The 15,299-nt window shown below is 51.4% G+C and overlaps 1 protein-coding gene across 1 annotated transcript; it reads right to left on the minus strand.

Annotated features, from left to right (window-relative positions):
- Positions 1-887: 887 nt before the first annotated feature.
- RGS16 (regulator of G protein signaling 16) lies at positions 888-6,541 on the minus strand. Its single transcript, XM_004424958.3, has 5 exons — positions 6,404-6,541; positions 5,384-5,494; positions 4,554-4,615; positions 4,103-4,269; positions 888-2,775 (listed from the first exon to the last, which is right to left on the minus strand). The coding sequence occupies exons 1-5, from the start codon at positions 6,445-6,447 to the stop codon at positions 2,554-2,556; spliced, it is 606 nt and encodes a 201-aa protein (XP_004425015.1). The 5' UTR covers positions 6,448-6,541; the 3' UTR covers positions 888-2,553.
- Between the last annotated feature and the right edge of the window lie 8,758 nt (positions 6,542-15,299).

Here is a 15,299-nt window from a genome sequence, read left to right on the forward strand (position 1 = left end):
TCAGAAAACAAAATGAGGGGGCCGGCCCTCTGGCGCAGCAGGTAAGTTCTGTGTGCTGTGCTTCAGTGGCCTGGGGTTCGCAGGTTCAGATCCCAGGTGCGGACCTGCACCACTCACCAAGTCATACTGTGGCAGCATCACACATACGAAATAGAGGAAGATAGGCACAGATGTTAGCTCAGGGCCAATCTTCCTCACCAAAAAAAAAAAAAAAAACAACCAAACAAAGAAAATAAAATGAGGATGAGTAGGATAAGAAAGGAGAACAAGTAGGTGATGGGCAGAGGAAGAGCAAATTTGATCCTTTTGAACCTCTTCCCAAATTCTTTCAAGCCCAGCTCAACCCTCTTATTCCCTCAGCCTCTGGAATGGAGCAGCCTCATGGACAGAGGGGCTTCCTGTAGCTCATCTCAGAGACTTCTATCAAATCATAAAATACTAATTCTTTGAATTTATATGAAATCATAAAAGAATACTAATGCAAATCGAAAATAGGCCAAAGTGAAAATGCCACTGTAGTCACCACCTAACTGATAATGTATGGCTACTTGACCAAGAGGAAGCGCCCCTTCCGCTGTTACAAGCCGTACTGGGAATGGCTGGTGCTGGGTCGGGGGGACAAAGCATACGGGGTCTGAAATAACAGCCAAGCCCGGTCCAATCAACACAACACAACAGCCCCGCATAAGCTGGGGCTGTCATCAGCTAAAGGAAGTTACCGGTCACGGTGGCCACCGTTAGAACCAGGCAAACATGGGTCATTCACTTGTGCCTCTGCCTATGACGCAACAGCTCAGCCACCTGTCCTGTGGAATTTCCCGAGGTCAGTTCCTCCACAGCACTTCCCTTTCCCTCTTCCCGACCACAAAGCCCTTGGAGACACGATCTCGTATTTGGATTTTATTTTTATTTTACAAGAATATAACCTGCCCAAACAGGAAAACAGGGATTGAGTACATCATTCATACCGAGGAAACCAGCTCCTGTTACAATAATAAATAAATATTTAAACAGTGAGGAGTTCCTGACAGGCGCTAAAAGATTCCCAGCACGTTCAGAGGTAGAGTCTGGTGGAGAGAGGGAGACAGTCAGGCTGCCAGGTCCTGTTGAGATTCTCCAGTCGAGGCAAACTGAAGTTACAATAATAAATAACAATAGCAACAACACAACAGCAACAAAAATAATATGCTATGACAATCGTCACAAAACCAATATGTTATACTTAAATAATTTTCTCCTGGAGGAGCTCAGAGTGCAGAGAGAACAGTGTTGATTTTCTGGGGCAAAAAGGGGCTGCCTGGTCAATTCACCTCGCCAGCCTGAGCTCGTGCAGAAGTCCCACCATGGAATGTTTGCTCTGAGGCGACAAGCAGGTTCTGATTTTCCCCCAGTCCTGCTCTTCCAAGCAGCCTCTCTCCCCAGCTTCTATGGTCTGTCCAAGGGTCATCATGGTCCCTGCCCCATTTCTCCTAACACCCCAGTAAGTGCACCTCCCATCCACAGGAAAGAAACACGAGGCTCCCCTTCCATCCTGGGGTGTCTCTTTTTCCCTGTTCTCAAACCCACAAAAAATATTGGCTTGATTTAAACAGGACTTTTGGGAACTGCCAGGAGATTTGTTTCTTACCATCCTTTTCTCCCTCGTTCCACACTGACGGGTATAAGAGCTGGACTAGCCCCTCACCGAGAGAGAGCCTCACACCTTTCCCCTCACGGACCCCACGTTCAAGGGCAGCACAGAGCTAAGAGAGGGCACATCCCAGCAGGAGACCCTGGGCAGGCCCTGCCCAAAGGTGGACCCTGCTGCAAATGCAGGGTCAGAGGCCACCTGCACGAGGTCACCAAGAGCACCAAGATCAATTTCACATGAGCAAGAAGGCCTCTTTTCAGGGCTCTCTACTGACTTGGAAGGGGCTCAAAGGCTAGTTTTTGAGGTATAAAAATCTCATTTGGGGCAAACATCACATTGGTCCCCTGGCCTTGACAAGACTGTGGGGCTGGACACGGGGGTGTTGAGAAGTACAAGCTAAGGGACCCTCGGGCAGCCCAGAGGCAGGTGAGGAGGACGGAACGGCTCCACATCCACCGCTCCCTTCTGTGCCCAAGACAGTCTGGGAATTAGGAAAACAGGATGCGATCAGAGTCAACTGTTCAACAAGCAAAACAGATGATCTGGTTATCTTCCTCTTTCTCATTTTCCAGTTTCCCTTTATCACATGTTTCCCCAACTACCCTGGAATATTTCCAGAATGACAGGAGCCAATGTTAACTCTTACACCACCATTCTTCTCCCGAGAGAGCCCCACACAACCCTCATCTTCAGCCCTTATCCACAGGTCCTAGAAGTCGGGGGAGCCCTCTCATGCATGGAATTCAGTCCCATAGTATCTGGAGGAAAGGGTTTTGCTTCCAAAACAGGCTGCCAGAACGGCTTTTTTCTTCACTGTCCTCTCACGCTTGCTTTGCAGAACCTGCCTCCCACACAGGGGCGGCCACCTCAGGGATGGGTGACTCCACCTCTCTTCCCGGCTGGCTTCCTCACTGCCATGAGGCTCAGGTGTGTAAGGGCTCAGCTGGCCTGCTGGTGGATGGAGAGGCAGAGGCGGCCGAGGCTTGGGCAGCCAGGTCCCGGTAAGCGGGTGACTTCAGGAAGCGTGGATAGGAGTCCTTCTCCATCAGGGCACGTGTCTTCCCCTGAGCCACGTCGAAGCACGTGGCCATGGCAGCCTGCAGATTCGTCCTGGTCAGCTCCCTGGTCTCGTGGTCTATGTTCACCTGTGGGAAGGAGGGCAAGCGCATGGGTGAATGGGGGTGGGAGGAGAGTGGGCAAGGCGAGGGGTCCGGCAGGCCAAGGGAGGACTAGCTGGCAGGTGGGACAGTGGAAGGAACACTGGATTCTGAACCAGGAACCTGGGGTCTTCTGAGTCAACCATTAACTGGCTTTTCCATGCTGGGCCTGTCCCCACATCTGATCTAGTGTCTCTAGTGTCTGCTCTCCACTCTCTCAAAATTATCAAGGATATATTAAGAATGTATACAAACCCAACCCCTTTTCACCCCTTCCTCTGTAACAACCCTGGTTCAAGTCACCATCGCCTTTCTCCTAAATTAGTGCCGGAGCCTGCTACCGGGTGTCTCTCTGCTACCCTTACCCCCGTGGTCTGTTCTCCACCCAGCAGCCAGAGTGAGCCTTTCAAAACCCAAGTCAGTTTGCTAGCAGCTCTGCTGTCTTCTCATGTCACTCAGAGGAAAAGTCAGAGTGCGTGCTGGGCCCACATGGCTACCTGAGCCCACATCTGGCCATGTGCCGCCTGTCTGACCTCATCTCCAACTCTCTACCTCACTCTCCCTGCTCCACAGGCCCACTTGCTGGACTGTGACTACAATGGGCACTCTCTGGCCTTTGCACTTGCCATTTCCTGTGTTAGAATGTTTTTCCATAATTCTTTCATGTCCGTTCATGTCACCTTATCGGACAGCAAAGTGGAGACTTTGTTTCGGTCATTGCTACATCCTAATAACTATAAAAGTGCCTCGCATGCAATGAGTGCCCAATAAATCTTTATGGAATAATGTGGAATAAATAAAAGTGCTCAGAAAAAAAAATACAAAATAAGACACAGAAGCAAGGCATTACTATTCTCCGTCCACAAGGTGGCCCCATGTTCTTAACCGAGTGTGGACACCAAGCAGTGGAGGCCTGAAAGGAAGGTTGACAAGCTCGCTGACCACAAACCTGCTGGCCAGAGGCAGGTCAGCCAGGGGACTGAGCCAGATTACACAAGGTCCCTAGGATGACCTGTTTCGCCAGGTGTGTAAGACTTTTGAGCCTCTAAAAAAGGCTCAGTCTACGAAAGTGGGTATGGACAGAAGCCAAAATACCTGCCAATCCCCCTGGCCCCATCTGTGAGTCGGAGGGTAATAGCACCCAGGGGTGGCATGGAGCCTGATTTTCCTAGTCTCCAGAAAGAAGCCCACTCACTACTGTGCCAAATAAGGCCATTCTACGCCTAAACTCAATCCTTCACCTGCTGGCCCCCGCCACGGTGGGGAAGGAGCAGGCAGGGTCTGGAGGATCCATGGAATATGTCACGGCTCTGACCTCTTTAGGGGCTTCGCTGCGGATGAACTCCTCAAAGATCCGGTGAGCCTGGGAGGCCAGCTTGGTAGCCGACCGGATCTTCTTAAACTCCTCACAGGCCAGCCAGAACTCCAGGTTCTCCTCACTGAACTCTGTCTTCAGGAAAGTGTGGAAGGCAGCCACTCCATCTGGGGTTGGGATGAGAGAGGAAGAGACAGGTCAGACCATGGGACAGCCAGGAATAAAACAAGAAAAGACAGCAATTGTGGTTAATGGCTCTATTTTTAGGATGTAATTTTCTTGAACAAGGACCTGCCTTTGTATTCTGAATAGAGGCTGGCACACTAGGGGATCATTATTATTATTCCTACTATGATTATTTTGCCCACGCTTTCAGCATCCCTCAGGCTGGCTCCCAAGCACATGAGCACACATGTGCCTTCCACAGACAGACACCACGGGGCAGACTCACTTTTACTGCTCAGCAGCAAGTCAAATGACTCTTTCCACCCCAGCACATCTTCTGAGAAGTTTCTGGTGGGGGAAAAAAAAAAAAGCCAAGATTTTAATTAAAAAAAAAAATCAACAAAATAACATGTAGCACAAATCCTAGTCAGAATCCAAGGGGAGTTGCATAATTTACACAAAGATTTGCTCGGTGATTATTGGAGCTGACACCTCAAACTCTTGGTTGGGGTTAGGGGAAACAGAGGACTATTTAGGAACCAGAAACCAAAGCCAGGGACCTTTTGGCCCTCAGTAAATATTTCTAAGGCCATCTCCTTGCATCCAAAATTGTTTCCATTCCCCCGACTCGCTGAGTTTTGTTTTGTACACTTCTCCAAGGAAATAAGGGCCTCATGAATAGAGATTATGTCTACCCATAACCTCAGAGCCTAGCACAGCACCTAGCATAGGTGATGTTCAAAATGAAAGGGTTTCTAGGCAAGGTGCATGCTAATGGAAGTACAGTCATTGATTAAAAAACAGGGGCCTCAGACCCTGTCCTGGCCTCGGTTGCATGCACAATGACATCTCCAGGTGGGAGAGTCTGGTAACTAGACATCCAGACCCTGGGTACGCTCATCTGTTGGTAGACCTAGAACCCTGGAGCCACCCACCCACTCACCCATGGGCCAAGCAGCCATAGCAGACCAGCAAGAAGCTCTAGCAAAATCTCCAGAGAGGGGTCGCCAAGGTCTGCCCTAGCATGTCCTAATTTCTCCTTGTATTTTCTCATGACTCCTTTCCTAAATCTGACTCCCTCCCTCTAGGGGCCCTCAGCTAGTGAACGGGACTTACCTCTCTTTGCTGTGTTTACTGCCCCATTCAAACTTGCCAACACTCCCAGCATCAGAGCCCAGCTCTGATTTGTGAAGCAAGATCCCCAGCCGGGTCTTGAACTCTTTGGCTCTGGAAGACAAAGCGTGAGCATGTAAGGATTCTCTATTTGCTCAGCCAGGGCAGAGAGGTTTATGGGGTCCCAGAAGAGCTCAGGCTAGTGCCACCCAAATTCTAGCCTCAAGGGTTCCTGGGAACCCTAGGCTGTTCCCAGGGCCTAAACTTTGCTTCTTTCATTAGTGTCATGAAGCCAGAAACAATGAAAGCAATGTTTGAGCTTTTCCTCGGTAGGTCGTACGCTTTCTGGGTTTCCAGCACTGCATACATGGGCTTTTTTCCACCTAAGTCACATTGATCTATCTTTGTGCCTGTTAATTAGCAGAAGGCAGTTCAGCACCCTCTGGGCTTGTCATGAATATTTCTGGAACTGTGTGGAAACTGATTCCTGCCTTCATTTTTACCTTTCCTTCCCAGCCACCAGTTCCAGTAAGAATGGGAGGCGGCTGAGTAGCTCTCTGGGAAGCCGGCACATCCCTCACTGGTGGACCCAAAAAACACTTCCCTGCTTCCCAGGGCCAGAGGAGGCCATGCCCCTAGATCTGGGCTATAGAATGAAAACCAAGTGCTGAAGAAACTGGGGAAGACTCAGTTCTGCCTGGTGATGCCAACGTGGTCTTCCTGCAGCCAGGTCTTCAGCAGGTCACCTAAGAAGGACTCCCATTTGTCAGAGGATGGGGAATGGCAGTAAGCACTAGTCCCTTTGCTTCCCTTTGCCTTTCCTCCTCCCTTGTCTTGGCCTATGGCTTCCCTAAGATTCTTAGGGAAGCATCTAAGAACATGGAACCAAGCTGACCTCTGCCTCTCAAGTCACTAGCATCCCATTCTCCCGCCCACCCAGGTCCCCAAGCCTGCCACTCCACTCCCTAAAGGTTGGTGGGACCTGGACTTCTTCCTCCGGGCAGCAGGACAAGCTCCTCTTACCTCTCCAGACAGGTTGTCGGGAAGGCGGCCAGGGTCCGGCACATGGCTGCGGGTGCAGGGCAGCACGTCGTGGGGAGGATGGTGGCGGACTTCAGCGGCCACCGCAAGCGCGACGAGGCAGAGGAGCGGCAGCTAACACCCGCGCGCGCAAGTTGCGTTTATTGAGCTGCTTGCGAGGAGCTGGCGCTACCGCGGCTTTTATTCTCTCGGAGGGGGCGGGGCGAGGCTGAGCGCCGCCGACCAATCGGAGAGCGGGACTGAGCGCGGCGAGGGCGGAGGCGGGGCGCCTGGCCGCGGGCTGCGCCTCCCCTACCCGCACGCAAACTTCACACCTGAGGGCACACGGGGCTGCGCGCTCCTCCCCCGGGTGGACGCCGGTGTGGGGAGGGAGAAGCGGCAGAGAAGTCACACGGAGATGAGATGCGCACACTCAGCTTAATAGGAAAAAACCCTCCGGGCTCCAGTAAAAGCAGGAAGCCGACTCAGGGGGGACGGGAGGATTTGGCGGGGGGGGGGGGGGGGGGGGGAAGGAGGGGTACGTGGCGGGCAGGTCTGAGAGGCACACATGTTATCGATCACAGCCGGATCCTGAGCCTGTTGGGTCCTGAAGGACAGAAGCACAGAGTGCAAGCCAGGCAAGACGGCATCATGATTATACTCATAACTACTATTTACTATGCTCCTACCCGGATGGCCACAGGGCTAAGGAAGCCCTTTAGCATCATCTCATCATTACCTCCATCTTATAGATGAAGAAACTGAGAAAGCTGGAGACTTGCCCAGATCACAGTTGGCAATAGCAGACACTTGGCGGGGGAGGCTTTATTGAGCATCTACTATGTACCAGGCACTTTTATTAAGACTCAGGTTAAATAACTTACTCAAAGTTGCACAATTAGTAAGGGTTGCACCAGAATTCAAATATGAATTTACCATGCTTTTTCCACTGCCCCACCCCCTCCAAAATTAGAATCCTGCTACCGCCGTAACTGATGAGTGATCCTGGGTTTAAGCGGTTGCTAGTTCAGTGTCCGCATCTCATCTCTGAGATAAATGTGGTAAATGCTCTGCCTCTCTCCTCACCTTCCCATAAAGGCATTACAGCCTCCCCCATTGTCCCTCTGTTCCCTTTGGGATTGCTACCAAGGGGTTGCATGTGAGGTTAAGAGTGTGGGATCTAGAGCTAGATTTCTGGGTTTCAAATCAAGGCTCCACTGTTTACTGATGGGAGACCTTGGGCAAGCTTCTTCACCTTTCCATGCCTCAGTTTCCTCGTCTCTAAGATGAGAACATAATACACTTATTTCATAGAGTTGTTGTGAGGTCTAAATAAGCTAATTCTTAATTCAAGTTCTCCAGGAAACAGTTCTTCTGAGGCAGGGACTTGCTGGGGAGAGTTCTGGGAACTGAGAGAGAGTGAGGGAAGCCGGGTTGGGCAGAGGGAGGAGTTGAATGCCATGCCACTGCAACAGAGACAGAAGCTGTTCCCAGGGGATGCTCTGGAGTGGCACGGCCCTTTGGAGCTGTCCCCCACTGAGGCAAGGGGGCAGTCCTTTCGTCAACCTTTCATTGGATGCAGTTGCCCCAAGAAGATGGCCTCATCTTAGGCAAGGCAACTCTCCCTCTGTCAAGGGAACTCCTGGAGAGAGACTGCGCTATGAGCCTGCAGCAGATGACGTGCTGGAGGCTGGGGGATGAGGGCCTCAGTCCCAAACAGGGCTCTGCACGGTGTGCCGCGGCACCTGCAACACGTAAGGCACTTAGAACAGCGCTCAGCACGCGGTCAGCACCCGATAAATGTTAGCTCCCAGGTTTACTTGATACGGAGATTGCTAGACAATAAGGAGAAGTAGTGAGTTTTGTGTCTCTTGGAATTTAGGCTTTTATTTCATGAGGGGCTTCTAAGAGCTGCTATTCCTCAGCAAGTCCTGGAAGTAAAGGGTCAGAAAGGAGAGAAACAAGAGGAGAAGAGGTTCCCCACCTGAGAGAGCTCAGTGAGGAGGCCCAGAAAAGCTAGTCGGGGAAGGCAAGAGAAAAACCACAGAGGGGAAGAGAAGAAGAAGGCCCACAAGACAGTCATTAAGGCGTTGCTAGAGCAAGAGAGGCCCAAATCAGACAATGTGTGGGGTCCTTTGTCAAAGCAGATTCCCTTGTTAAGCCAGGGCCTGCAGAAGATGACCTGGTTGGTCAAAACAGAATGCACTCTGAAAAGCCAGAGTCGAACCCTTCGCCAACCTCCCAGGTGGTTAGTGGAGCAAGGGGCAGGTCCAGCAGCAGCTCCCACATTGGCAGCACTGTCTCAGATGCCAGCATCCCACCCTCACCCCCATCTCGCCAACCTAGGCTCTTGTTCTTCCTCTCTCACAAGTCCAGGGCTGGAATGATGGGTGCAGGGAGATGGGTAAGGGTGGAGAGGGGGGCAGTGGTCTGTGTTTCTCAGCACAGTCCTTCATCCACACGATGACACAGCCCACGCGGCCCCATCAGCAGGACGTTCTGCTGGAGGAGTCTGTCAGCTGAGGTGAGGGTTGTTGTTCCACCTGGTGCTGCTCATGCCCCAGTGCACGTATTTATTATGCAGCTCAGGTGGGGATGTGGGCGGTGTCTGGGACAGCTTTTCTTCAAGCGACAAAAACGAGTTTACGGATGGACTGAACCACCAGTCTCACCACGTTGGAATCAGCCCAGACATGGCCCCATGACAACAACAATAGCGATCACACAGAGAACCTCCTCAAACCTTCCTGTCCTTTCTGCATCCCCGTGAATAGGCCAGAGGAGCTTTTTAATTCACATTTCGCAGACAACAAAACAGCGGTGCCTAAGGCCCCCTGAGTCAAGTGCACTGGAACTGGAAACAGCTGAAACCAGGGCCCCATTTCCAGATCCCTGAGCCAGCGCTTTCTCCCATTCAACAAAGAAAGCAAAGAGACAAAGGATTGATGAGCGGGGCACATGCAGACAGGCAAATCCAATCCGGGAGCACAGAGCTCCCTGTTCAAGATGAAGAGCCCTCTCTGAGTTCAACCTGCCTCCCGGTTGCCATGGTTACCTCTTCAGTTTCCAGGCAGAAACTTTTTGAAGTTCACAATTTATCCCAAATTCTCTTCCCAGCAGGTAGGTCAGTTCATAACGGAAATTTCAGTAATGACTCAACAGTTGCTGTAAATCCAGCAGGTTGAGCTCACCCCTGAATTGCCTCAGCTTTGACAGACCCTGACCTCATTTTTGCCCGGGGCTTCCAGGGCAGCTGCGCTCTCTTTAATGGAGGGTGTGTGGACACAGCTCTGCAGCCTGGGTCATCTGGGGTCAGCAATCCAGGCAAAGCTGGGGTCAGGATTAAACATCCTGCAACATCCCGGCCACATTGCCTTCCATCTCCTTCAGCCCCTCAGACCCCCAGCACCACCCTTTCCACTGAGATGGGTGTCTAGACTGGGTCTTTGCTGAAAACATTTTCTCAGCTTCTGATTTGGCACAGACGATCCCCACAGTGGTCTGGATGTTCCAAATTCAATCAACAATCTACCAATAAATATTTATTAAGAATTTACTATGTTCCCAAGTCGGTGGGGGAAGTAACAGCTCTTGAGGCTCTTCCCTGACTCTAATGACCTTATATTTCCCCCTGGCTGAGGAAACAGAACCAACATAGGGGGAGGGAGAGGTGAAAGGAAATTATTGCCTGGCGTCCCAACAGATGTCCAGGTAAGGGAGAGGTCAGAGAGGGTCAGCAGTGTTAAAAAAGGAGTCAGAGGAGTTTGAGTGCCGCCATGGACAACGGCCAGAATATGCGGGACGTGGAGGGATCACGCTTCAAGTGGGAGAAATAGCTAGGAAAAGCCTCTTGTAGTTTGGAGGTACAGCAAAGGTGCAGAAAGATTTAGGAATTCCTTACTCCCTGGCAGAGGTGCTTAGGCCTGCAGGATGCGCAGTTGGGTGCCACTTCTAGCTTCAGAAGCATAAGAACAGCAGTGGCAGCACATATCGTGAGGAGGCTGGATGAGGAGGGAGAGATCATACCTGAAGACTTGAAAAAGACAGTCCTTGGGGGTCATTTCCCTGCTGGGTCAGGACAAAAACTGTGGGTGGCCTCCCCTCCTGGGGAGGAGAGTTGATCGAGTTCAGCCTGGGTGTAGGAAACCCTGTTCTTCCCTGATTACCTTTTAGGGCACTGGGTACAGCGCAAGTTGACGGCTGTGCTATTCCTCTGGTTTGTTCTCCTCTTTCCTCCCTCCCTCCCTCCCCTCCGGGCAGAGTTCTGAGGGGATGGGAATGTGGGAGACCTGCTTCTCTCCACCCAACTGGGCAATGGACTCCTAGCCTCCAAGGCAGCGCAGTCTCAGCCACCTGGGGAGGAGGCTGGAACTCTTCAGTGGTACCTGTGGCTGGTAGGATCATGTCAAGACTCCTCTCTATGGCATAGAAGGCTCTAACCACCTGATCTCACATGCTTCACCTCACACCCTAAAAGCCAGCCAAACTCAGCGGTCGGCAGGTTACCACAGTCACCATGCTGCCTGCACCTACAAACCCCTGAGCATGAGGTTCTCTCGGCCTGAAGGCCCCTCCCCTTCCTGTACTACTCATTTTAAAAGATATTTTTCACTAAACTAACTGTATTTATATATATTGAGATATAATTTACATATAGTAAAATGCACAGATCTTATGTGTACAGTTTGTTCGATGAGTTTTGACAAATGTATGCACCCATGTAACCAATCCCAGTCTAGCTGCAGAACACTTCCATCCCTCCAGAAACTTCCTTCGTGCTCCTTCTGCCAATCACTCATCCCACCCCCATCAGAGGCGACCACTAGTCTGAGTCCTACAACCATAGGGTTAGGGTTGACTCTTCTTAACTTTTCTACTTACTTTTGAGGCCTAGCTCAAGTTCTTTCTCATTTCTGTGCCTCGTTCTTCCCTCTTTTGCCCTGTACTCATGGAATTGGTTATTTCCAGTCTGTTTCCTCTGTGAGCTCCTGGAGGGCAGGGACCATTGCCTTGGTCATCTCTTTATCTTTAGCCCCTAGCACGATGCCCAGTTCAGTGTATTTCTATAAATGTTGGCTGAATGGATGGCTTTGTTTCAACACAAATCATAATAGCTAACATTTATTGAACACTTACGACATGCCAGACTCTGTTCTGTATGCTTTCCCCTGAATTCTCTTTCAGTTCTCAAAATACCCCTTAAGATGGGTACTCTCTTGTCCTCATTTTACATTTGAGTAAACTGTGGCAGAGATTGATTGAGTAACTTGCCTCTGCTCACACAGCCTGTCAGTGGTCGAGCTGGGTTTTGATTTCAGACAGTCCAACTCCAGAGCCTGTGTTCCTAAGCAAACCCCATGTGTGTGGCTTGCTCTGTGGCATCTTCTAGAACTCAGAATTTGCTCACTATGAGAAGAATGAAGCACAAGCTTGGGAAATAATGGCAGGACACCACAACTCCTCCTCTGTCGCCTATAATTCTCCTTCCTCGAATCTTCTTCCTATCCCTCTCCTTTGCTCACCGCATTCCTCTCTCGCCATTCACATTTTCCACTTTCTGTCTTTGCCCTTAGCTGTGTGTCGTCAGTGGCTCTGGACTTTCTACTTCTCCAGTCCCTTGTGTACGCAGTTCCCATGTGTGGCGGGGAGAGCCCCTTTCTCTGCTAAAGTCCCTCGATTAACATTTGGCCTTTTGTTTATCTTGGCAGGAAAACGCAGAGTTGAGCTGCTTTGCCCTGCTGCCCTTTCCAGCTGTGCTTCCCCATCCCTCTGCTCATGGAGGACGGTGGTTCCCACCTGCAAGGGGCCCAGGGGCAGCTTCCGAGGGAGGCAGATCTTCAGCCCCCAAAGTCTTTGGGATGTGCTGGGCCCTGGGGACCTTTGCTCTCCTCATCCTCCTGGGAGCCTGACTGCTGGGAGATGGAGCTTCTGGTTTTGATGTTTTCCTGGTTGTCACATGCTGGCTGTGGCCCTTCACAGGCCCTGTGCTAGGTGTTTTGTGGCCTGCCACACGCACGTGGGCTTGCCTGCCTGGCTGTGACGTTCTGCTTTACCCCACACCCTAACCGGACCGTCCTCCTGAATTCTTCCTGACTGCCAGTGCCCGGGGTCCCCCTGCAGCGTGCCTGTCCTGGGCCTCTCCCCACAATTGCCCCGTGCTAACTCAGTGCTCACCTGCAAATACTCCTGCCATCGTATTGATGCGTTCCCTAAAGTACCAACGAAATCAATGGCAATAAATGAGCCCCATCTCACCCTAATACTGCCAATTCCAAAATAGGAGAAATGTCTTCCTCTTTCTCACCCTCCCTCCCCATCCCCTTCTTCACCTTTGTCATGAATGTCATTTTTCTGAGAGCATCTCACTTCCATTCACTGAGACTTCGATACAAAGTTTATCAAAATCTGGATTTTCCTCACTTAATAATGTTCCAAGGCCCTGAGAAGCCACTTAGAATGAAAGATTAGAGGGAAAAAAATGAGGCCTGGGATTTGCAAATGACTGAAAGGTGACGTTTACAATTCCAATTCCCTGTTCCTTTCCAGGCTGAAGAGTGAGCACTTTTGGATTCCACAACTGGAAAGTCAGGCAGGTACTGGTCCGCTCTCCAGGCAGGAAAGAAGCCCTGGGGGAATTTAACAGATGCCACCCCCTAGTTGTGGGGCAGGGGGGCAGGATTCTGACCAACTCGCTCCCTCTGCGGGGTGTTCTCCGACCAGGCCAACCGCCAGCGCTGGTGTGTCATGTTGTGGGCAACCAGAAGGCACGCTGCTCTCTGGGAAGACTCTTCAAACAGACTAATGGTTGTGTCAACGGGGGGAGCAGAGATAGAGAATAGATGGAGAGAAAACATTGTTTTACTCTCAAATTCTGTGGGAGTGTGTATGTGTGTGTGTGTGTGTGAGAGTGTGTGTGTGTGTGTGTGTATGTGTGTGTGTAGGGGACTGAAAGACCCTCACAAAGGGAAACTTCTGGGAGTTGCAGTCTCTGTCCCAGCCCACCCACCCTCATTTCTTGGGAAACCTCAGCACATCAGACTACCCCTGCTTCCAGAGACGGTTGGTGTGCTCTCCTCGGTTGGAAAGCTGCCTTGGAGACGTGGGTGCTCATGTGGGCAGGTCTAAAATGGCCTCAGGGAGGCCTGGAACCCCAAATCTTGGTGCCTAGCACAGGGTCTGGGGTAGTCTAGGTACTCATGAAATTCTGAATAAGGAGTGAAGGAATGCGTTCCAGTCTAGATATGGTGAATATCTTTGGAGAGTCATTGTCAACCCAGCCTCCCCAGGATCCTTGGGATCACAGACATTCTTGGCTGAACTTCAACCAGATGACTTCCTGGAAATGGGTCACAGACAGACTGGATTATGCAGTGAAACTATTACGCATCCCCTGAACACACTTCTCCCCCTGTGGCTTGTGGAGTCCCCCAGCGCAGGCAAACTGAGCAAAGTCAGGGAAGGCTCTGGCCGACATCAGTGGTTCCAGAGCCCAGCTCAAGTTGGAAACAGGGCACCCAACACACACAGAACCTGGTCACCTCGTCCTACCTCTCTGAAGGTCTTCAGTAAGGAAAGCCCCCAGCATGCCTCGCCTTTCTTCCCTCCTCTCCTAGGTATTCCAGAGAGGCGTGTGCTAGGGAGAAGCTGTGGGCCCAACCTGAGCTCTGTATTGGGTAGTAAGAAGAGCGTTCAGCCAGCTGCATGCACCTAACACATGGCCCTGCTGGAGACCCTGTGTTGGAGGAAGGGAAGCTGCCATTTCTGGGCCTGCCATAATCCAACACTGAGCCCAGTGCCTCACAGACATCACCTCTGCAGATGGGGAGCCGGACAGCAGTGGGTACATAATCTACCCACAGTGACACGCCCAGGAAATGGAGGGGCCAAGGTGGAACCCAGTTCTGTCTAGCAGGTCCAAACCCTGGGCTACTCATGGCCTCTTGTCTCTGAGCAGCTCTCACTCTGGACCCTGGCTGCTACTTCAGGCCATTTCTGCACACTGCCCTAATTAGGGATTTCTAGCTGCTTCTATAGGCCGCGGATGAGACACAAGGACTGCAGGGACAGCCAGCCCCAACATGTGACCCTCACACGCACGTGCAGAGATGTTAGTTGGGAGATACAGGAGGGGTTTTCGCCACCTCCTGGGAGTTAGGGACCTGCCCTCTATGCGGTCCTCTCTCCCTGCTTTGAGTCACCTTCCATAACCCCCATTTTAATAGGGAGAGTGGGGTGTGGGGCTGGGGAGGGCCAATGCAGGGGCACAGAGGAAAAGTGATTTTGTAGGAAAACAAGGGAGATTTGACAAAGCACCACACCAGCTGTGAGTACAGCAACAAGTTGTTAGGAAACGTGCCTCTTACAATGTGCCCACCACACTGGAGCAGAGGGAGAAACATGGACTGATGTGTGAGCAGCTGGAGGCTGGGGCTAGCAGAGTTGGGGTATGCGGGGGGAGCAGTGGAAACAGGTGGTCCTCTCACAGGCTCCCAGACCATCAGCCCCTGACACAGCAGCTGTCCTAGAAACAGGGCCAGGTGGACAGAGGGAAGAGCACAGCAGGGGGTGCATGGTGTTTTGCAGAGAAAGAAATGAGCTCTCCCTAATGGGCCCCACACATCTGAGCACGGGTACACATCCCGGGAGCTGTGTGACTGAGCCTGGGTGAGCCACTCCCTCTCCACCAGCCATCTGGCTATGCTGTTTCAAGTATGGCCACAGGGGAACCTTCTAGATCCAAATCCCCAGGCTTCCCGAACCCCTGGCTGCCATAATAGCAATGATAATTGCTAACATTAGGTGAGCATTTTCTGAGCTCTACATTTATGGTTATTATAGTTTTCATCTCATTTAATCCTCACACTAACCTCTGGAGAAGGCACTTTTACTGCTGTTTTAC

The sequence above is a fragment of the Ceratotherium simum genome, chromosome 2 (assembly GCF_057802395.1).
Source record: "Ceratotherium simum simum isolate JZ-2026a chromosome 2, ASM5780239v1, whole genome shotgun sequence".
NCBI lineage: Eukaryota > Metazoa > Chordata > Mammalia > Perissodactyla > Rhinocerotidae > Ceratotherium > Ceratotherium simum.